Source organism: Triturus cristatus, chromosome 5_2 (assembly GCF_964204655.1).
Source record: "Triturus cristatus chromosome 5_2, aTriCri1.1, whole genome shotgun sequence".
In the NCBI taxonomy this organism is placed as follows: domain Eukaryota; kingdom Metazoa; phylum Chordata; class Amphibia; order Caudata; family Salamandridae; genus Triturus; species Triturus cristatus.
Window position 1 is genome coordinate 1,093,521,643 of NC_140588.1, and position 23,867 is coordinate 1,093,545,509.

General features: G+C 47.5%; 1 protein-coding gene across 1 annotated transcript in view; it reads left to right on the plus strand.

The window, feature by feature from the left end:
• LOC146829744 (germ cell nuclear acidic protein-like) overlaps window positions 1-23,867 on the plus strand; it is a 144,784-nt gene that overhangs the window by 54,251 nt on the left and 66,666 nt on the right. Inside the window, exons 6-7 of the mRNA XM_085608468.1 lie at window positions 6,948-7,030; window positions 18,628-19,086. Coding sequence (XP_085464594.1) covers window positions 6,948-7,030; window positions 18,628-19,086 — 542 coding nt within the window. The remainder of the gene's footprint in view (window positions 1-6,947; window positions 7,031-18,627; window positions 19,087-23,867) is intronic.

Consider the following 23,867-nt stretch of genomic DNA (forward strand, 5'->3'; position numbering starts at 1 on the left):
GGTATACCTGCAGAGGAGGGAAAAGAAATACAGTAGGGCCACTCTCGTTGTGGAGCTAGTCTCTCTTGTAGTCCCTCGACATGCAGTGGCGGTGGTGTACGGACTAGACACAAACGAGCCTTGGTGGGCGCAAGTGCCCTGGTAGTCGAGGTATTGGTGCAGGGGGGCTCCTGGAGGGTCTAGCGTCCTGAAACCCACCAGAGAGAAGGGGCTGCTATTTTAGAGCCTCGGGGACCTCCTCATGTTGCGCTGTTCCTCTGGTGGGCCCGATCGTCCACAGCATGAGTTACTGGACAGGTGAGTCCCTGGAATGGGGGGGGGGGAGGCCAGGGTCTCATTCCCAGGTTGCAGGGTGGGGGGAGCCGGGGTCGCACATTAAAGGCAGTAGAGGCTTTGAAGCCTCTGGCCTTGATTTGCTAAATCACTAGTCCTCCTGCTGGAGGGGGTGTGAACACCTTCCTCTGGAGCAGGCATTGTTTCTGGCCTCAAAGCATGAGCTTTCCCCTGCAGGGGGTGTGAGAGAGTGGCTCTGTATATACTGTTCCCAAATAGGTACAGGGTGTACAGAGTCCACAGTCCCAGAGGTTTGGCAGAGGTTAAAGTTAGATATAACCTTATTCTCTAAAGTGGCAGCTTGGTCGAGCAGCAAGGCAGTATCAGAGGACAGTGTAATGCATTTGTTGTACACACTCAGTCAGCAAATGGTTCCACACACTCAATAACTGAACTCTAGGCCAATGGTTTGTATATAAAAATATATGGTTGTTTTATTTTATAACCAACAATAGGTATCAAAATACACTTTCTCAGAATGAGATGCTTTAGTTAAATACTTTGCAAGAGGCAATTGACTTGGAATGTAATAGTTAGTTTGTTGCAATGGGCAACAAAATTTCAAACGCAATACATTGAGCTCAATGGGAATTTTAAGTTAAATGCAATTCATTACTTTCAGGATTACTTTTCTAACTCCAGGACTGGATCCTAGATTCAGTCGTGGGACAGTTCTTGGAAACAAGTGAGTAAATACGTTTTAGTTACTGTTGTGATTTTTAAGCAATATTTTGCTGTTTTAAAAGTTGACTCTTAAAAACTTTTTCTGATCACATTACCAATGTTATCCTATGGGAGGAAATTCACTTAGCAGGTAAGTGGGGTTATGGTTACTTTTCTAGGTCAGTGTTGGATCCTGGATCCAGGACTAGTGTACCACCTGTAAGCAGTTGAGAAACTGCGTTTAAGTTATACATGCGATTTTTAACGAATATTTTTAAGTTTGCAAAATCGACACTTAAAAGAAATTTCACAGGAAAACAGTCAATGGTTTCCTAAGGAATAAAATTGAGTTAGTAGTAAGTACGGTTGTGAGTACTTTTCAGGGTCAGTGCTGGGCACCAATATCCAGCACTGGGATCCCTCCTAATAGCAGGTGGGTATTTCTATTTTCGTTACTCTGTTGATTTTAGGTGAATATTTTAAAGTTTAGAAACTGCACACTTAGAAGAAATTTCAGAAGAAGCCAGTCCATATTACCCTGTGGAAGAAAGTGAGTTATCGGCTTTTGGGTAAATACTCGACTGGCAGAGTTGAGGTTCTTGACATAGACTCAGGGGTCTCCCAGGGTCAGATAAGTACAGTTACACCCTCGGCTGCACAGGGGCAGCCGGGTGCAGAGCGAGTTAGGCCCAATGTTATCCTATGGGAGGCAGGGGGCCCTTGGTTGGTGGCGGCTGACTAGCAGGCCACGCGGCTGTGGGAGCTGGGCTCCTGGTGACTTGCTCAGGGCAAACGGGGAAGTAGGTAGAAGCAGTGTTCCCTGTAAGGTGTGTGCGCGCGCGCACACCTCACTAACCCCCGAGCGCGCAGTGTCCCGAGGGAAGCGCGCACACATCCTGTTAACGCTTTCGCGCTGCCGCTTTTAAGACTCGAGCGGCGCTAAAACAGTAATTTTTCTGTTTGGGGGAACATCCAGCACTTCTTTCCTTATAGGTCGTGGCTGTGGGCTGTTGGTGGCCCTTTGTGAAAATATTTGTTAATTGCAGCACCGTCATGCGCTGCAATTAACAAACATATTTTCACAATGGCTCACAATCAGCGCCAGCCGCGCTCCATTAAGAGAAGAAATGCAGCAAGTCCGAAAGCACGATGTGTGCTTTACACGTCGTGCTTTTGGACTTACTGCACTTCTTCTTTTAATGGAGCGCAGCTGGCGCTGATTGTGAGCCATTGTGAAAATAAGTTAATTGCAGCGCATGACGGTGCTGCAATTAACAAATATTTTCACAAAGGGCCACCAACAGGCCACGGCCCATTAAAAAGCAATGCAGCAAGTGCAAAAGAAAAGACGTGAATAGGCGTTGTCTCCCGCCTCTATCTTGCCGTGAATAGGCGCGCGTCTCCCGCCTCTATTTTGCCGCCACATTAATCATGTCACCAGCCCCTCACCAGCGGTACAGGTCTCTGCCAGATTGTGAGCTGTACATGGAGATAGGCCAAGGCCGCTGCATGCAGCTGACTATACATATAACGAGGGTGTTTTCCGCGTGTGAAGAGCTGGATGCAGGGAATGGCAGACGTTTTTCCATGCAGACAAACACTTTGGCTGAAAGCTGTGCCTAGGGCCGGCTCCAGATCGGTGCCACCACACAGGGCACTGACTTGGGGTGGAGGCATCATTTTTGCAAGTATATTAACCTTTTTAAAGCACCTGTGTGTTCCTGGCCTCCAGCAATTTTCAGGCATCAATTAAAATGTGTAGAGAGCTTCGGTGATTAATCGTCTTCCTGGAAAGAGATCGAGGTTAGTCTAGTGGAAGTCGCGCAGTGCTGCTAAGAACATGTACCATGCAGATCACAAAGTGCATGTAATGTACATAGGTCAGTGAGTTACTGCTTCTGTAAGAGAGCTCATTTTGTTACTTGTGGTTTGTAAGACAAAATCCTGATATAGAGTAGTCCGCTATTAACTGTCCTCAAACAGCGGCGTGTTAACTGCAAGTATTATGTTAGAGCAAAATGTACTTTTTGCCCTGTCTTTCATTATCCTAATCTTGCCAAAAGGGTTCATTTGGGTAAAATAAACAATTCTTTTTTTTTTCTTTTTTTTTAAGAGAACCTCTAACAATGGTGTTACATTTTAAATTCTGAATTTGTACTTTTCCAGCATAAGCACTCTTAAACTATATTGCCTACTAGTATCGATGACATGTTACTCCTACACTGCACCTTATAGTCCTGTCTGATGTAACACTTCCTATACACTGATTTACACACCTATGGTTGTCTCTGTGCAATGTGTGTGTGGTGTTAAGTGCTCTGACACCTTGCACTGCTATGAGTGGTGCTATAAAACTAAATAAATCAGAGAGACAGTGGTTCTGGAGACTTGAGGGCCGCTATTCAAGGGTGCTAGTGAGGGAATCCGTGGTAGAGGTGGCCATTGGGAGGGCGCCAACCAACATTGTCGCACAGGCCGCCACCACTGTTAAAGGCGGCCCTGGCTGTGCCTAGTGGAAGTTGGCTGCCCAAAGTCCAAAAGCACGACGTGTAAAGCACACGTCGTTCTTTTGGACTTGCTGCATTTCTTCTAGGTAACAGGTAAGTTAGAAATCTCTCTGCTTCGCCCGGTGTGCCGCCCGGCTGGTATTTTGGTGCTTCTTTCTGTCTGTGCATCCCGATATATAATACAACAAGTAACATTACACCTACAGCAGTAAAATCTTATGATGGTCCCAGCATTGGAGTCTTGTGCTTTTCTAAACCCGAAGTGTACTTGCCTGTGTAACCAGTTCATGTCATGGCTTGTGTATCTAAATTGCAAACCTGCCTTAAGACTCTTAATGTGGCGCTGTATGTGTGGAAATGCAGTCTATTCACTTGTTTAAGCATAAGTTTGGAGAGATATGTGGTGCTGCACCCACACGCGCTGTCTGGTTCCTGGCGCACATAGCCATGGCTGCAGCGCACATAGACCCTACACTGCCACACACAGGGAAAAAATTAGAGGCAACATTGGGTAGGAGTAGAAGTTGCACTGCCAGGGCCACTCGGGCGGCTGGGTGCAGGGTGCTTTTGAGCCTACGGGCACTCAATGGATTTCAATGGGAAAGCTCAATGACGAACAAAGGCTGCAAGCTCGGGACGAAGATTCTTCAGGTGTGACCACCACTTCGAGAGGTAAGTTGGGTAGTTGGAGGACAGGTAGGTACCCAGGAGTGAGGGCGCCGGGGTGCCTTTAGGTGTCGGGAAATCTTACCCTCTGTTGATCACGGTTAGGGGGGGTTTCCTGGTTCTGAGGCTGCAGGCGTCATCAGGAGCATCTAGGTGGGTCCTTGGGTGCCGGGTTCGGGGTTACAGTCGCCTGGGGGAACGTCCTCTGGGTCTTTGTCCACTCCAGCACAGGCCAGGCTTGGCGGGTGCAGAGTGTGCAGGGTTCGCGGTTCCTGGCTGGGTACGTCTCCGGAAGGAGATGACGCTATTAAGTGAATTATAAGAGTAGGGCTTGGATCCCTGGGGTATCCTTTGAATACACATCACTATGGCTGACATGAAGGTATCAACTCTACTCACTCCCCTGGCCTGTGTTTTGGGACTATTCACTTCAGAGACGCTCCTGTTTTGACAGGCTGCAAAGAGGAAGAGGAAACCGAGAAGAAGGGGGGTGACCCCACAAATGATCATCTGCAAAGAATCCAGGTGGGCTGTGTGAGATGGGTATGGTCTGCAAGACTTATGTCTGTGACCAGGACTGGGTACCAAGGCCGGCTTGTCTCTGCAGGGCGAGTGGACATCACCCCGGGAAACCAAGACCTCCTGGCCTGGAGCACCAGCGCCTGATTGCAAGCCAAGACCAGTGTGCCCTGTGAGGAAGAGGAGAGCGTTGGAGGGAGCGAGGTCCAGTGGGGAGCCCAGCCTAGTGAACTCCCTGTGCAAGGTGTGCAGAATTGGCTGCTGCACCGATTGGGTCTTTGCCTGTGTTCAGGACTGAGTCTGCAACCCCTGTGTGCCAGGGGAGGGCAGCCATGAATATAGCCTTAGAAAAAAGTGTTGAGTAAAAAGGGCCAAAGCCTGTATGGTACCTTTGCGGCCACCCCTGTGTGCCAGGAGCCGCCATGAATATAGCCTTAGAAAAGAGTGCTGAGTCAGAAGGGCCGAAGCCTGCACGGTACTCTTGCAGCAACCCCGTATGCCAGGAGGAGCCACCATTGTGAAGACTGCTGTTTGATAATGGCTGAAGCCTTGTGTGGCAGCTGTGTGGCAACCCTATATGCAAGGAGGGGCTGCTGTGAATACTTGTGCCATGTTGATGGGGCTGTAGCAATGAGAACTGCGACTGGTCCGACCCTGTAAAGCAAGTGAGATTGCCGTTGGAACACCTTCACCCTAGTTTGGGATTGAGGAGCAGAGTTTTGGAATCCAACTTCCCCACCCCTGCAGTATCTGTGTGCAGCCAACTCACCTGACCCTCTGCAGTTCCCACTGATCGGACACCCTCCAGGAGTCTGTAGGCTTCAGTCCTACCAGAGCAGGTTAGACTTGTTTCAGGCCTATCAGCCCCGGGGGAATTCGCTGCTCAGATCGCTGTGGTCCTAGGACAGTTTTGACTTTAAGAGTCGGTGGACTCTTGCAACACAGACTTCTAGTAGGGCATTCCCTGCAGGTTGCCAACAGTGAATGGGGAATAAGCTGCATCGCTAACGCAAGGAGAGAGTGGACCAGAGAATCGCCATTGAAACCTTACAGCTACGACCTCAAGGGTAATTGTGTTCTTTTGTGAATGTCATATTTTTCCTTTGTATGGGTAGCGGCAGATATAAAATACTTTTTTTTCATAAAAATTAGTATTTGGCCGAATAAGGATTTATTGCTGCACACATTGTGAGTTGTGGGCCTGTGTTCGCCCTCCTGTACCTACGTTGAACTAGGAGTATGGAAGCCCTGGGCGATAAGGAATATAGAGGATTTTTACTTGAATTTAAAGTGTGTAGCTCACAAACCATGCCAATTTTCATTGATCTATGCTGTGTTATTGAACTATGGGCCTGATGTGTCAATCATTTTTGCATTCGCAAACTGGCAGATTCGCAAAATCTGCCTGTTTGCGAATGCACAAATTGCTTTTCCGATGCTGCAAACCTAGTTTTGGTAACCTGCTACCGAATCGCAAAATGGGTTTGTGATTCGGTATTAGAAAGGGGCGTGTTTAGGGCATCCCTTCCTAATACTGAATCACATCAGTATGTATGAATGTTTTGTGACCGCTATTGCATTTTACCGCCTATTTCAAGTAGTTGGTAAACCATTCAGAAATGGGAAGGGGCCCCTCCCCAAGGGACCTCTTCCTCTTTGTGAATGTTTGTTAAAGCATTTTTTAAGAGCAGGCAGTGGTCCCACTGCCTGCTCTCAAAAAAATGAAAAGGAAACTTCATTTTTCGTTTTGTAAAACATCTCATTTTCCTTTAAGGAAAACGGGCTGCTTTACAAAAAAAAAAAAAAAAGATTGCTTTATCGAAAAGCAATCACAGACCTGGTCTGCTGATCTCAGCAGGCTGCCATCCCCGTGATTTTTGCGATTCTTAGGGATCGCAAATTGCGACCTACCTCATTAATATTCATGAGGTAGATCATTTGCGACCCCCTTGGAATCGCAAAAGGTGTACTATACACCTTCATACATTTAATTTTGAATCCTTGTGATTCGCAATTAGGGAATCGCAAAATGCTATCTACATACATCTGGTCCTATAACTTTAATATGATCAATGTGTGGAACTGCTGGTAAGAACATTTTAATGATTGTTTACATTTTTAATATAAAAAAGTTATCTTTCTCCTGCAGAACCTCACCAATACCAGTTTATTATTTTCATTAAATCATATCTAAAAGGTTGCATTTCATCATATTTTGGCACTTTAAAGATTTCATACTTTTTTTTTTCTCCTCTGTAGTTTGAAAGACTTCATCATTGAGTCGGATGAAGAATTCAGTTTTGATTTGACAAGTAAGAGGAAGGGCTCATCAAGCAAGAAGGGTAAGTGATCGTGCCCCCTCTTAGGATGGGGTAACAGCTGCCAGATGTCCATCTGTGATTGTTACTTTTCTGCTGCTTGTGTTTTTAGCCTTGTTTTCTGTAGCTCCAATGCTGTCCAGACCCAACTTCAAAGCAGAAATATGTGTGGGGACAGAAATTACATGGAACAAATACCCCAAGTATTCCAATATTAAAACTTTAGCTGACTGTGTTCATGTCCAATTATGCTGCTGAGCAAGTTGGACGCTGTTACTGTGCCCAAGTTCATATTGTACAGTTCTATTCCACAAGTATTCCTGTGACCCAGAGTGCTGGATCTTTTCTAGAGAAATCTTCCACCTTGGGTGGTGTCAGATGGTTGATGTAAAGCAGTGTTTCCTATGTAAACAACCTCTGTGTTTTTTGTTTGCTTGATTTAATATTCCATCTGCTGGTCGTGGGTTTACCTATGGGAGGGAGTAGCTCCTAGGGGGATTAGGTGTTTCAACCTTGGCCAGCAATTAAAAATAAAGCCAGTGAGTGAGCAGAGGAGTTACTGCTATGTGTGCAAGGGGCACCTTACTATGCAGATGGCTGGTTTGCTTTTATGAGTGTTGTGTAAATAAAATGTATAGATTCCAGCCGAATCCAATGACTCTGCCGCTGCCCGGGTTTTCCCGCTCACCGTTCTTCCCGCCTTCTTCCCACCAACAGAAGCCCCACCCACCACAGGATCTACTTCATGCAGGCCGCAGTGCGACCGCATAAGTAGGCACCTCGGCACCTAGCCTGCCACTTGCCTCTGGCCTCCAGTTCCTGCTTGTTCCAGCCTGATCTATTGTCACCGCTTCTGCCCAGGTTTTCCTGCTCACCATTCTTCCCGCCAACACAAGCCCTGCCCTCCCCAGCACCCAATTAATGCAGGCTGCAGCGCCAGCAGACACGTGCTGCTGTTGTGCCGACGGCAAGCCGGTCTGCCCCCGTCCGCACCTGGACCGCACCCAGCTCCATGACCTCTAGCTCTAAACCTCGTCCCTGGATGCTTAAACAGACATGGTCACCGTGACGACCACGTGCCATTGTATGACATTTCGCGTGCACCCACTGCTACTTCACCTGCCATATTGATTTCCAAGGGGTTGGGCCTTTTTCTTGTCAGTAAGGTTAGGCCACTGTAAACTGAAACTCAACAAATAAAACCATTACTGACATCCATAATCAACACATTGAGTTCATCATTGTGGTCACAAAATTCACATTTATCCCAACTTATATTTTTTACCATCAAATTATCAAAACATTTTTTTTCAACATGTCAAATGCTTTGGAGCATCCAATCAATTGTGAAGGTTCAATCAATTGTGAAGGTTCAAACAAACTTTTTGAAGCCACCACAACTTTGGAAGTGCATATATCACCATATTCTAAACTTCAAATAATATAAATATCAGACAAAAGCTTACAAAAACATTTTGGGAGGAATTTGTTAAACATAAAAACATCTAAATTCGTAACAAAAGTTGGTGTCCCAGGTCTTAAATTCAAAAAGTGAAGGCGTAATATTTAATTGTCCCATTTGTGCATACTCTCTCAGTGAATTGAACCTAGGGTTTGGGGTGCTGCTTTTAGATGGGCCTACCACAGGGACCAAGATTTCAACACGGGCTCCCTGTGCCCTAAAATCCCTCGGCCAACTCCCTTGATTTGAAAAGTATCGACGCGTTTAGAACCCCACAATTCAGGGTTCTCCTTGGGACCAAGAACCAGATGACAAATCCCCTCTCAGCAACTCTGCGAAAACCCTACAAACCTCTTCTACAACAAGATAGCCAACATCTACATCCATGACCACATAGCAAGGCAAGCTTACTCTCAGGATCTCCCTGTGGTTGCACGTTGGACTGATAGATCTTGAATGACTGAATGGGCCAGGCCACTGGAATGAGTGGGGCTGTTCATAGTGATAGATTTGTTGCGGCTTCATGATATGAAGACGTTTGACCAGTTACAAAGGGAGCATTAATTTGGAGTTCTGAGTTGTTCAGATCCGAGCTGTCCTACTAAGGTACACCAGTGTAAGCACGGGGCTTGCTATGTTCTGCAGAATGCCTGTCCTGAGGGAGAGTTTGGCAAATGTCAGGACATTGTAAGACTGTGACTGGAAAGGGGCACACATGTGCTACTTGGGAAAGAGGAGGCAGACTCCTGGTGGGTTTTGGGTTTAGACTTTTGCTGTTGAAGATCACTCATGGGGTATTCTCTTCTGGGGTCTGATTGCAAATGATTTGTGGGGTTGCACAGTTTAGTGTTTTAGTGGATGTGGCAGAGAAACGAGCTTTGGTCACAGCCCCTGGCAGCGTCTGAGAATTCTAGTCTTTTTGGAAGAAGTCACAGAAATATTATGTAAAGTTTTGTGAAGCAACATTGATAAACTGACCTGCTGGGAAGGCATGCCGAATGAGAACCAACATTTGTTACCTTGAGACGGTCAGTCACTTGCATGTGTGTGGATGGAAATGGGCCAGCCAGATTACTCCGATTGTCTAATCCTAGTGTCCACAGATCTGTGCTTTGCTGCAAAGAGGGGTATGCCACAGCAAGGGGTACCCCAAAAGGTTAGACATATCCGGATTATGGTTAGTGTTTTGGTCTTGCCTGATCTCCGCGTGGTTTCCTTGATTTATGCATGCTGTAACAGGTGAGGGTCTCTGACATTGAATGGTCCCTGGATACAGGGTGGGTACACTGTCACAACTTGTGAGAAAGTGCCCTCTTTCTTGCATGGTATGCCCCCACCTTTTGCTGAATTGCTGATGTTCTTTGACTGTGTGTGTCCCTGGCTCCTGTGCTAATCAGGTACCAGGGCCTATGTGCCTTCCCTAACAAATTGCATTGAAGCCTAAATCCAATTGTTATCTCTGGCCACATGTCAGCCCCTGGTAAATGGTACCACAGGTACCCAGGGCCTCTAAGGGCTGCAGCACTTATTGTGCCACCCTTAGAGATCCTGTACCCTGACACTCTCACACTGCCTTTGCATGCTGTTTCTTGGTGCAGAACAAAGTGAAGAGTCAACATGGCATACATCCCTGGGTGCCATTCTCACAAACTACTGCCCTGGCACACATCAGTCACCCCTGTAGCTCGGTGCCCTATGCCAGTGGTGAAGGTACGTGTGCATGAGCCTTGTACCCCTACAGTGCCCAAGTCCATTCCTGGGCACTGTAAGTGCAGTGCTGCCATTAAGAGTATATGGTGCTGGGAGGTTGTCATTACGAATTCCACAACACCATAATGACTACACTGAAGACTGAGAAGTTTTGTATCAAACTTCTCAGCACATTAAACCCAAACTGATGCCAGTGTGGGATTTAATGTAAAATGCACAACAGAGGGCATCTTAGATGCCCCCTGAAACTCGACCAACTTCTAGTGACCGGACTGAGTGGCTGCTTAGGCTGCCACAAACAGACATGTTTCTGGACCCCTGGGTTGAGAGCCTGCTGCTCTCAGTGGCCTGAAACAATGCACATCCTGGGACAAGGTGCCAAGCCTCCTCCCCCAGGATGGGCAAGGTTCAGGAAGGGGAAGCTTCAAAGACATGTCTTTGGTAGCTGCTAGCGACTCATGTCACGATCCCTAAACTCCATCCCGGTACTTATATTTTTTCGGGAAGGCAGCGCTTCACCGCGCCATCAAGGCCATTCCTCTGTCGAATCTTAACCAGCCAGCAGCCCTTCCTGCCTTTCTGTTTTCCACTTTTTTACAAACTGTCTAAGATTGCTTCAGAATTGGATTGGCCCTTTTCTCGATTGGAAATGTTCACTCCTCTGTTGCGTAGCATTTGGCCCAAAAATGAAGGTAAAAAGAATTACGAAACCATCTCAAGGTAATATAATAAGCTTCTAGGTGCAGTGAGTTTCATGGGCAACCTTAGTCATGGGGAAGGTTGGCTGAAGTCAAAGGACCGTACGTTTTACGCCGAACTTTGGTGTATTTTCTTTTTAATTCTCCCCAAAAGTCTACACATAGTCCTGGGAAGCTGAAATACTCGCTGATGTGTTGGACCACTAACCTAAGTAATTCTTTAGGCATGCGTAAATGTTCAGGGTTTACATACATGCAGTGTAACTGTTTATCAAAAGGATGTTTGTACGTGCTTTTATCCTCCAAGTAGAGAATATTTTTCAGTATTCAGTGTGAACCTCCTTCTCTGTACGTTAGTATAAAGGACGAAAAAAGCAATTTCAAACCCATGTACACTCCCACCCTTTAAAACAAGCATTTACAATGCAATAGGTCTCGCATTTTCTAAACTTTGACCTATTGGCATTGTAAATGACAATGCCTTTTAGTTATGTGCACTTTGTACTTCTAGTCCTTGCTTGCAGGTTTTCAAAACTCACAAATAAAAGGCATTGTCATTTACAATGCCAATAGCGCAAAATCTCGCAAATGCGAGACCTATTGCATTGCAAATGCTTGTGTTTATTGTACGAAGATATGTCTAAATCAATAAATTAAACTGCTTAGGGTCTCTGACAGGATCCACAGCTCTGTGGGTTTGGGTAGTCCTCTGAGGGTGCTGCTGATTGCTGCATTATTCTCTTTAAAGCACAGATCATTGGCGCTATATTTACCTGCCTGCTTCCTACTGTAGAAATTGTATAGCTTAGCCTTTGTTCCTACTCAAGGACATTGTAGCGCTCTCCCCAAGACTGCTGTACTCCATGTTATGGCTGGAATAGGTATCGTACAAATAACCCCTGGGGAATGGTTTTTGACCTGAGTAGGTTTGGTCTTTTTTCGTGTTCCATGTGGATGTTGACAGCAGCATTATATGGTGACTGAGGCCTTTTGTATGCACTTTGCACACATCTGTAACCTTTTAAAGGCCACTCCTGATGACAAGTCCAAAGAAAATGGATTCATCGTGACGGGAGAGTAGTTACCATTGTGTTGCAAACAGGTTTTCAGATCCACTGTGCGGTACACATCCTGTTTTTATAAACCTCTTGGCTCCTATGAGGCTCACGTTGGGGAAACACTCCCAGCATTGGTACAAAAATGCCACATGTGGGCAAGTTTTGCATAGGCTGATATGTTTGTTACGAAAAAGGCCTTATAGACCGCCTGGAAGAAGAATTCAGTATCTTATCTGTGTATATTTATTTGAAAAGTAGGTGGTTTTGTTATTTTTTACCTTGAAGAAAGCAAGTCAAAGACCATTGTTTGGATGCCAATGTGGTTGTTTAGGAAACTGGGGCTCTGTTGCAGTTAACACCCCCACCCCCCCCCCCCCACACCCTCCCACCCCCGCTCCCCACACCCACCCCCCCCGCACGCACCCTCCACAGCCCCTCACACACCTCCAAGCCCCACCATGTCCCCCTACACCCCTCACCCCCCCCCCCACACACACCCCCACACTCACCCTCTTGCTCTTACTTTGCCTGATATCCGATGCACTCTGACTGAATGTAGTAGGAAGCTGGCTCTGTATATACAGCTCTCTTTGTGGTAGTGTGGTCTAAGTTTGGCTTATCAGGAGGGTGTGTTAAGCAGTTATTGTATTCACTCAATCAAGAACTGATAACACACACTCTGAGGCAGAATCATAAACAAATATGTAAGTATAAAAAAGGTGTACTTATGTTTTATTTCTAGAACCAAACGGGACTTTGCACAGGTAGGTAAAATGTACTTTCAAATGGAAATGCGGTTGTTACAGGTTTGAATTTGCTTTTAAAACAGTTTAAAATACATAGAATTTACTTTTGCGTTACTTCTGGATTACATCGACTACTCGGGTGATATGCCTAGATATCACACACCATGGATCCTGGAATACAGAGGGAAGTACAACACTTTTGGTTTAAAACGGTTACTTTTCTCTCATACAAAAACAAATCCACACTTAGAAATCTGAGCTGGGCGGGTTACCGCGGTACTCCGCTACCCCAGCTCAATCCGCTGAAGCCACTATGGAGGCAGAGATACAGTCATATGGCTCTGGGAGATAATGGAGGACTCTCATTGAAGGGTATCATTACTGACCACGGCTCAGGGGGGTGGTCTTTTTTTTTTTCTTTGCATATTTTCTGGGGTACATGTGACGCTGGGATCATTGAAGCCTGCTGTGTTGGTAATACTTATGTGAGTTGCCTAAGGGTGCTCAAAACCACCGTAAAATTGTTTTTTTAGAAGAAAAAAAAACGCAGCCTGCAATGGCAGTGTGTTGGTGTAAAGGTACAGGGCCTCTAAGGGTGGCACAATATGTGCTGCAGCCCTTAGGGACCTTCTCTGGTCACAGTGCCCTGGGTACCTATGGTGCCTTTTACAAGGGGCTGACCTGTGGCCAGGAAAGTGCCAATCGGTGGTACAAAGGTACAGCTTTCAAAAAGAACACAGCCCCTGGGAACCCGATTGGCAGGATCCCAGGGCTCACCAAGTCAAACTGCATCAAGTGTCAGGCAAAACGTGTGTGTAGGAGGGGTAACCATGCAAAAAGGGGCACTGTCCTACAAATGTGCACTGGCTCCCTGCTATCAGGAGCCCAGTGCCTGTGTTCCGTGCCTAAACTGTACCACTGTTTCCACAATTGGCACACACGTTCCTTATAAAAGGTACCAAGGGCCTCGTGACCAGAGAGGATCTCTAAGGGTTACAGCATGTATTATGCCACCCTCAGAGACCCCTCACCTAATGCACATAAACTGCCATTGCAGACTATGTTTTGATGCAGTCAAAAGCGGAGTCGAAATGGCACACACCCCTGTGTGCCAGGCCTACAGCCACTGCCGGTGACTTAGGCAAGTCACCCCTCTAGCAGGCCTCCCAGCCCTAAGGCATGGTGCACCATACCCCAGGTGATGGCATAGCTGCTTGAGCAATATGCCCCTACAGTGTCTAAGTCCATTCTTAGACGTTCGAAGTGTAGTGAAGCCATTTTGAGCACATGTGCGTTGAGTTTGTCATTACAAACTTCATAGATCCATGATGGCTTTACTGAATACTGAGGAGTTTGGTATCAAACTTCTCAGCACTATAAACCCACAGTGATGCCAGTGTTGGGTGTATTGTAGAATGCACGCAGAGGGCATCTTAGAGATGCTCCCTGAAAATCAACCAACTCCCTTGTGTTCAGCTGACTGGTCTGCACCAGCCTGTGTCAGACCTGTTTCTGACCCCTGAGGTGGGAGCTGTTGTGCTCTCGTGCTTCAGGGACAGAGTCTTTGTTGGAGGTGCTTCACACCTACCCCCATGCAGGAGCAGCATTCAGGGTGGTGAGCCGCAAAGGCTTCCTGCCCTTTGTTATTCTAGCCAGGGTCCCTCCAGCCAGTGGAGATGACCCTGACCGCCCCCCCCCCCCCCCCAGTAACCCCCCTTGACAGAGCCCCACCTTTGGCGAGAAGGTCGGCAGTAACATTAGTCATCAGGAGAGGTGTGAGAAAGTGCCTCTTTTGGATGGTTAGCACCCCCAGTATTTTCCTGGTTTTTGTGTGGTTTCAATTGTAGTGCACAGGGTCCCTGCCAACCAGGTCCCCTGTGCCAGTGCTTCTGAACTAAAAACAAATCACCTATTGGTACTTCTACCCTCTGCAAGTCCCTAGTAAATGGTACTGTGACTACCTAGGGCCTGGGAGCTGATGAGGGTCCCCTTGGACAACCCTCAGCGGGACCACGCCACTGTCCTTGCAGCTTGCATGCCTCTGTGAGGGAGTAAATGACAAAGTCGACAGGACACCCTGTCTGGGTGCCATGCTAACCAGCACTGCCTGAAGGCATAGTTGTTACCCCTCTAGCAGGCCTCACAACCCAAAGGCATGGTGCACTATAACGCAGGTGTGGGCATATCTGCAGGAGCAGCGATACCCCTAAAATATTGAGGTCCATTCGCATTTTTGTAAGTGCCAGGGAAGCCATAGAGTGCATGGGCTGGAAACCAGAGAACTCGAGTTTCACAGCATCATGATTGCTTCACTGAACATTGAAACACTGAACACAGGAGTGTTTGGTGCCAAACTACTTCTCTCAATAAATCCATACTAATGACCGTGTGGGATTTATTATACCATGTACCCAGAGGGCACCTCCAAGGTGCCCCCCTGAAAACCTACCACTCCTGGTGGGATCTCTGACCAGCTGTAGGCAGCCAGCAACCTCCAGCCATGTTTCTGCCCCCTGCCCCTCCCTTTGCTCTCTGGGACCGGAGTTTAATTCACATCCTGGGTAGAGGTGTCGCACCCTCTCCCCCAGGATGAGCAATTGCTTGAAGAGAGAAGCTTCAAAGGCCTGCTGCCTTTGTAATGCGTCCCCCAGCCTTTGCTGCTAGCCGCTCATGGCAGTGCCTGGTTTACACCCCCACCGGATAGCCGGTGGGAAACCTTGGAAAAATAGGAGGTGTGCCCACCTTTACCAACTCCACCCCTAAGGTGGGGGAGGCAAGGTGAAGCAAGTCTTTCAGTTTCCGCCATCTTGAAGATGGGGAGAACCCTCCAATCAGGGCTAGGTCTATGCCCCCTCCCACAGGAGGATGGCATACTAGAGGGTTTAGTCACCCCAGGTAAGGTGCCCATTGACTCTACCTACTACTCTCCTAAAACGCCCCTAAATCTAGTATTTAGCTGGCTCCCCAGACTGGAAACTAGATCTGCAACTACCTAAGAAGAAAGATGAAGACCCTGCAGAGAAGACTGAAGACAACGGCTGCCTTGGCCCCAGCTCTACTGTCCTGACTCTAGCTTCTGTGAACCAGTCTTGCAGCCAGCAACCTCTGAAAACCCTGGGAGGACTGCTACCTTAAACAAAAAAGACTCCATTCTCCAGTGGACAGCAGATCTGTCAAAGAAGAAACAAGTTCCAAGGATCCCAGATCCGCATCTCCTGCCCACTCTGCAACCAACGCCTTTGACCTCCGTTTGAGTGGCTCACCTGTGCAGTGAAGCCTCCCCAGTGATCCTGACCTGGTGTCCAGTAGTGGCTGACCTCTCCTGCCCTCCACATCGGTGCCTGCAGTGTGAATCCAGAGGCTCCCCCTGACCTGCTGCGGTAAGAAGACTCTGATGTCGAAAAGCACTCCTGCACCCAAAGCCCCTGGGCCTCGGTGAGCTCAACAGACGGTGCCCCTACAACCCCTTACATCTCTACTTACCTCTGCTGTCATTGGTGTCTCTCCGGATCCTCCGGCGCCACGCCTGCAGCCTGTTTGCCAAAAGAAGAATCCCTATTGAAAAGCATTGGGAGCCTGACATTGAAATTGCACCCTGCACCCGACTGCCCCTGTGCCGCTGGTGGTGTATGTTTGATGCTGCTTTGTGGCCCCTGGTGCTTAACCTAACCCCTAAAGCTTGGCCCCTGAAACCGATCTACTTACCTGCAAGGAGTGTGGCTCCAGGCACCCCCAGTCTCCTTTGAAAAGCTTTGGGCCGAAATCTGATTTTGACCTCTGCATCCGGCCGCCCCTGTGCTGGTGCAGTTTTGGTACTCACCTGACCCTTTGCCCTTGCTGATTTTTGGCTCCGAAGACTGGGATTGTAAGTGTTGTAGTTACCTGTTAAACCGCATTATTGTTTTCCCCATAGGATAACATTGGACTGTGCTGTAAAGTTTCGATTTTTCAAAGTGAAAAGTATTTTAAATTAAAAACTTACCACCCTTATTGCGAAGATCTTGGTCTTAAAATAAAATGAAAAGTATATTTTTCTAAAATTGGCCTAGATCTCCTTTTTGAGTCGTGTGTCCATTATTGATCATAGTTGTTAAATAAGTGTCTTTCACTCTGTATTACACCTAAGGCTGCTCGCTCGCACTACTACTAATAGAGCACTTTGGGTTTTACATTGAGCCCTTTACACATTTGGGGAACCCCTGGACTCTGCTCCGTGTTACCACCTACAGGCAAGATCCTATACAAAACCAGCTTCCCACAAGTTGTGTGTCCCCTCTCTGCCAGGCACACCTCTAAGGTGCCTTGGACCGAGGTGACCCCCTCCTTAGAAAAACCTCCATCTTGAATGAAAGGATTCTACCCAATCAAGGAGGGGACATACAAAGGGTGTAGTCACCCAAAAAGGCAAGTAGCCTATTAGCTACTGGCTGCCAGTACTGGTAACTCCTCTAAATTCAATATTTAGGGGCACCCCTGAACCTTGATCCAGAGTTTCCTGCAACCTAAGAAGAAAGGATGATAAAGATGCTGTGCAGCCAAGCTTGAAGACCACTGATATGGCCCATGCCCTACCGGCCTGTCTCCTGCCCAAAGACCCTGTGAAGAAGACGTCTGTCCGGTGGCCAGCGACTTCCACAGCCCGTGGAAGACTGTGCACTCAGCTCTCCCGAGGACAGCGGCCATGTCCAGAAGAATCCAACTACAATGACTCCATATCCAACTGGAACCACAATACCTGCCACTCTGCACCAGACGCCCACAGCCCAAGTTCGAGTAGCTTACCTGTCCAGTGAAGTCTCCCCAGTGATCCTGACCTCTACTCAATCGGTGGCTGAGTTCTCCTAGACTCCGATAAAATAAATCAGACACCAAAGGGCACCCCGGCTTCAGCCTCTAGACTTTGGAGAGCAAATCCATAGGTACCCAGCCCTTCTTCGACATCTCAACTTACATGCTGGTGGTCACCTTCAGCCAGTATCTTGGTCTGAATCTGTAGCCTCTTTGTGCGACTGAGATTACTCATTGAAATGCATTGGACGCTTGATGTTGATTTGCACCCTGCACGTGGCTGCCCCAGTGCCACTGGTGGTGTAAGATTGAGGCTGCCTTGTGGCCCCCTCCGTGCTTGCTTCGACCGCCGGGCCTCTGCCCTGAAACCGCGGGTACTTACTTGCAAACCGCACCTCTTGTGGATGCCCCAGTCTCCATTAACTAACATTGGGCCCAGTGACCTCTGCACTCAGCTGCCCCAGTGCCGCTGGTGGTGCAGTACCTACCTTGGTCTGACCCTTGCCCAGTGTTAGTCCAAACCCCTGAAGACTGAATGTGTAAGTCAAGTACTTACCTATAAATGCATAAAACAGTTTTCCTTCCATAGGATTGCATTTTATTTCTGCCTTTTTAAATTTAAATTTCCATTTCATTCAATTGCTAAGTTCTACTGTTATTAATTGACAATACTAAAGTATTTCGAGTAGCGCAAAGCATTTTACTGCCTTGCAGAACAATTGCTATTGCATCTCAAAGTATTATTGCTATTCTTGAAACTGTTACCTGCAACTGTGTTCCTCTTGGTCCTAAAATAAAACAAAGTTATAACTTTTTATACAAAACAATTGGTCTTGGATTTAGTCTTTGAGTGTATGTAACCATTTCTTGCCTGAGTGTGTACAAAAAATACTTAAAGCCCTCTGATAAGCCAAACTGCTCAACCACATTACCACAAAAGAGAGTAAGTATTATCTACTTTAGCCTTTGAACTCTGTGCACACTATACCTCACTTTGGTATAGTTTGTATATATAGGTCCAGCTTCCTACAGGTTGGTCCTGCAGGTGACTTGTTTATTCACTTGTTCATCCAGGCTCTTTCATCCATCTTGTTGGTCAGAGCTCTATCAGCGCTGCCTGCACTGTTGTCATTTTTATGTTTTGCTTTTATCTTTTTAGGAGGGAAGAATGGCCAGATCCATGGACTGGTCCCACCTGTGGTAAAAAGGCCTCCATCCCCAGAGGAGTGGGCGTCGCCAGTGTTTGTGAATGATAGTTCGGATGACAGTTCCATTGTGGTGAAAAGCACTTTGCGGGACCGGAGAAATGCCAAAGCAAGAAATGCTAAAACGAAAAGTCTAAAGGACGATCGGCCAATCAGTTCTGATTTCCCCGCAGGCCCCATTCCTGCCAGGCTGCTCCCAAACAAAGTGCTGGACCCAAAGGACAGGTTGACTGCAACAAATCATGCCATACACAGAGCAGCGAGTTGGGAGCCACGGTCTCTCACTGTTCATGAGTCTGACAGCTCCGAGGATGAGTTTGAGTCTTTAATGGTACGGATAAAGAACCGAACTCGGCCACAGACACCAACTTCTACAGCCAGCAAGAATGTTGATCTGAAAACAGGTGGTGGGGGTAAGTTTAATGTTCGACAGAGAGTCCTCTGCAGATTGAAAGTATTGTGGGATGGTCTTCTGGACATGTGCCTGCTTTCCTCTTCCTGTTATTCATACATTGTTGGAGGTACCACAAATGTTGTGCAGAATTATCTTGATGTAAAACACTTCATTGATGGATCAGCCACTTTTTTGAGCAGCATGTAGCTATAAGGTGTGGATGCCAGTGTTGTGGTAGAGGTTCTTCCAATTAAATAAAACTACCTCTTAAAACCCGCCACGGGGCACGTTTGCACAGTGAAGGGAGGGGGTGGGCCTGAGGTGACGTGTGCAAATTCGCCCGTTGGTGTGTTTTAAGTTGTGGAATTAATTCCCCTTCCATCCTGAGGGCCCCTGGGGGCCAACTAGCCCACCAGGTTCTTCCAGTTAGCGCCACTGCGCTGCGTTGCAGAGAGGTGGTCCAGGCCATGCCCCTTTTTACACCTCTCTGCAACCCAGCTTTGTGGCGCTTACTGGAGGAACCTGGTGGGCTAGTTGGCCCCCAGGGGCCATCAGGATGGAAGGGGAATTAATTCCACAACTTAAAACACACCAACGGGCGAATTTGCACATGTCGCCTCAGGCCTGCGCTCCCTCCCTTCACTGTGCAAACGTGCCCGTTACGGGTTTTAAGAGGTAGTTTTAATCCCCCTGTCCTATTATGTACTAGGGCTTTACAGAGGAGGTCATGCTAATCAAAGGGGTACCGCAACGCATAGTGTTCCCTAGTGTATGTAGGTGTTTTCACTGTATTCTAAGTGTCTTTTAGCATAGCACTGGCTCTAGGCTTGGTTAGTCAGTCAGTTACCACCACTACCCGTCAGAAAAGTTGTGGGCACAGGATGATTTTGCAACAAGTCCTCTTTCTTTTCCGCTGTTGGTTCTTTCTGCACATCTTGCTTCTTCCTGCAATTTTCTTCATCTTTGTGGACTTCTGTTGCCTCTTTCTGCATTTCTTTTGCTTCTTTCTGTGTGTTTTTTCTTCTTTCTTCACATGTCCCATCTCTGTAGGCATAGTTAGAAATTAGCATTTAAAAAAACCTTAGAAATTCACTGAAAAAAACCATAGGTTTTAGGGAAAGTTATAGTAAGATGGGCATTTCACTCGTACAGAACCATAGAAATTTTCTCTGTTATAGTTAGTTCAGCTAACTATAACTCGCGCCCCCGCAGTGCACTGCTGATGACGTTGCATATTACACCACTCATGACATGGTCAGTGACATTACTGATGACATCACTGATGACATCTCAAATGACATCACTGATGCATTGCGGGGGCGCGATTTAGTTAGCTGAACTTACTATAACGGGGGATTTTCTTTGGTTTTGTACGAGTGCAATGTCCACCTATCTAGAACTTTCCCTAAATCCTATGGTTTTTTCAGTGAATTTCAAAGGTTTTTTTAAATGCTAATCTCTAACTATAACGTGCCTGAAACCCATGTTTTTTTCAGTGAATCTATCTATCGCCCTTTTAGATGGGGGTCTCTTGGGCCCGAAGGCCAACTGTGCATGTAAAAGGTTATGTGCTGGTACTGTGCAGGGGGTTTGACCACAGTCCCTGGCAGCAGGATAAGCCCTGTTGCCAACCCCCTGCTTTGCATGGCCAAAGGGAGTGTGCAGCTTGGGGTTGGGCTGCCTGTGGGGTGTTGGCCACAGGGCCTCGCCTGCGGCCAAACCCCTACTGCGCATGGCAAAAGGCCGTGTGAGGTAGGGGAGTATACGTTACATTTAAAAAACAAACAAAAAAAAACTAGAAATTCACAGAAAAAAAACAAAGGTTAAAGTAATGTTATAGGTAATTGTGATAAAAAGATCTCTTTTTAAACCTACAAATTCACTTACAAAAACAGTTAAAGTGATTTTATAGTTTGGTCAGAGCATGTGATGAGTCATTCAATCAAGTTGAGTTCTCATGGAGTGCGGATGACCACCCGTTAGGGTCTCAAGGTGCTGGGGGATTCTGCATTTCAGTTGAGAGCTGGATGGCCAGTTCAGCCGAAGAGCCAGGTCTTGAGGTCCTCCCTGAATTGAGGCAGTGAGGGCGATTGCGTTTGAGAGTTCCAGGTCTCATCAGCGAGGTAGGAGAAGGCTCTTCCACCGGCTGAAGATCTTGAGGATCCGTGGGATATTTGCCTAGGCTTGATGGGTGGAGTTGTCTGGTGAGAGTGTAGGAGAGGTGGTGGTTGAGGTATGCAGGTTTGATGTTGTGGAGGGCCTTGGCATGCGGGAGGAGCTTGAGAATGTGATGTAATATTTGAGGTCATAAGCAGTGTTTGACTGGGGGCACAAGTTAAAGTAAGCTCCGCTAACTATCTGGCGAATTTAATTGTTTTTTAGTTCAAAAGGTGAATGTTGTCGAGTAGATATTCACCTAACTAACGTCACAGTAACTTTTTTTTCTCCAGTGAAAGTGTGTGTGTGTGTGTGTGTGTGTGTGTGTGTGTATATATATATATATATTCACTGAAAAAAACATAGGTTTCAGGGATGTTATAGTTAGTTGCACATTTCACTCGTACAAAACCATAGAATTTTGGACGTTATAGTTAGTAGAGCTAACTATAACTCGCGCCCCCGCAATGCACTGCTGATGACGTCACATATTACATCACTGATGACATGGCCAGTAACATCATTGATGACATCACTGATGACATCATCCAGTGAATGTGTGTTTTTGTAAACTTTAAATATATTTTATATATGTTAATACCAAGGTGTATTGAAGAATGAGTTGGTGTATAAGTGTCTGGGTTGAGGATTTAATAGGTGTGTGACTGACTGAATAAGTTAGTGATTAAATGTCTCTTACTGAATGCATGGGTTAGTGGCTAAACTGTTTGAATGTCTGTATCAGTCTCTCAGTTGTATAAGCTGCTGCATGGGTTGATGATTAGGTACATGACTGTCTATATGGCTTACTTATTGGTAACATAAGTATTAGTATGGGTGGCTCAGTGTTTGTGTGTGTGTAGGTGGGTGGGCAGTGTGTAACTTTCTGCCAACATGTGTGAGTGGCTAATTTACTAGGTGTATGGGTTAAATAGTGCTTGTGGAAATAGCTGTTTCGGAGAGTGTGTGTATCACTGTGTTGGAGAGTGAATGTATGTTCGAGGCATGTGGGCTGCTGAATTCATATCTGTGCATAGATCGCCGCCTAGTGTTGGGTCCGGATGTTTGCACGTTGTTGTCCTGGAAGAGTCTTCGAAGTATCCTTGGATAGGTGACTCCTCCCCTGGACTACAGTGCGCATGGGCATCCTCTCCATCCTCAGATTGTTTTTTTCCGCCATTGGGTTCGGATGTGCTATCTTAGCTCAAGTTAGGAAAATACTTTGTCGAGGCCAAAAGGCCTTTAGTTCGCGTCGGTACTGTTTATCGATCGGTTTTCGATACTACCCTGTTAGTTTACTAACTTTCAGCACCAACTTTTTTCGCATTTACCTGTCCATCGACTTCGACGATGGAATCGAGGACGCCATTCAAGAGGTGTCCGGTATGCAATGCGAAGTACCCCCACATCGACGTCCATCCGGTGTGCAACAAATGCCTTTCGCCGGACCACGACGAATCGACATGCATGGCCTGTGCTCGGTTCCGTTCCAAGAAGACTCTACGGAATCGACGAGCGGCGAGACTCGAAGCGCAGCACGCGGCACCGGCCCCAGCAGACATCTTCAACGAGACCGAAGACGTCGAAGAATTGGAAGTCTTACCCTCCAGTCCCGTTAATCGCTCTTCCACAGAGGTGAAGACGACACCGAGGTAGGAGACGACGAGGAGGCCTTAGGGGCCGAAGAGAGTAGCTCCAATGATGAACAAGGCCTACCTGTTCAGACCGAAGAAAGCCCAGTGCCACAGACTATGGCTCCGGTCGAGGGATCGCCTTCGGGCCTTACCCGAGACCCATCCCGCAGTTCTTCGGCCCCGCCCTCGGGCCCGGCCTCGGACATTCAGCGGCAGCCATTACTGCTTAAACCAGCTGGTTTCCCTTCCCTAAAACCGAAACCGAAAGCTGCCCCGGTTCCAACGAAACCGAAACCGAAAGTGGCGCTGGTCGGATCGAGGCCTTCCATGCCTTCGACGCCAGCGAAACGCGTCGGCACCGACCGCACCAAGAGAGACTTCGGTGCCGAACTTCAAGCGGGCGACGTCGGAGTCGACATACGGAAAAAGGCCTTCGGCGCCGACAAACCTGCTCGGCTCCCGGCACCGACGCCACTGACACCGAGGGCCGTACCGCCTGCTGCGTCCCGCTCCCTCGACAACACCAAAGCCTCAAGCATCGAAGACGTCGACGGTCATCTCCGCACCTCGACTCGATGACCCACCGGCGCCGAAAAAGTCCACGGCCGCCTCTACGAACCTGGTCGGTGCCAAAGCCTCAAAGGCGCTCCAAGTACGACCTGTTAAGGCACAAAGCAGCAAACCCAAGACTGCCCTCCAGGACCCGTCGGGTTCCGGACCGATCGAAGCTCCAGCAGCCTCTTCGGTGCCAGCCAACATCACCTTTGGCTTGCCTCCGTCCACAATCCCGAAGATGTTCCAACTTAGGACACGGGTCACCCAGACTACAATTACACCTGCTGAGACGTCTCCATCACGGGTCATCGACGCCAACACTGGCAGGATGATTCTCCACGAGCGAAGGATAACTTCGGAGCCACCGTTGGACCCTTTCAGGATCCCACTGAAAAGGAAGCTGCCTGTAGAATCAGAACCTCTCCTTTATGAACCCTTCCACTCATCCTACCAG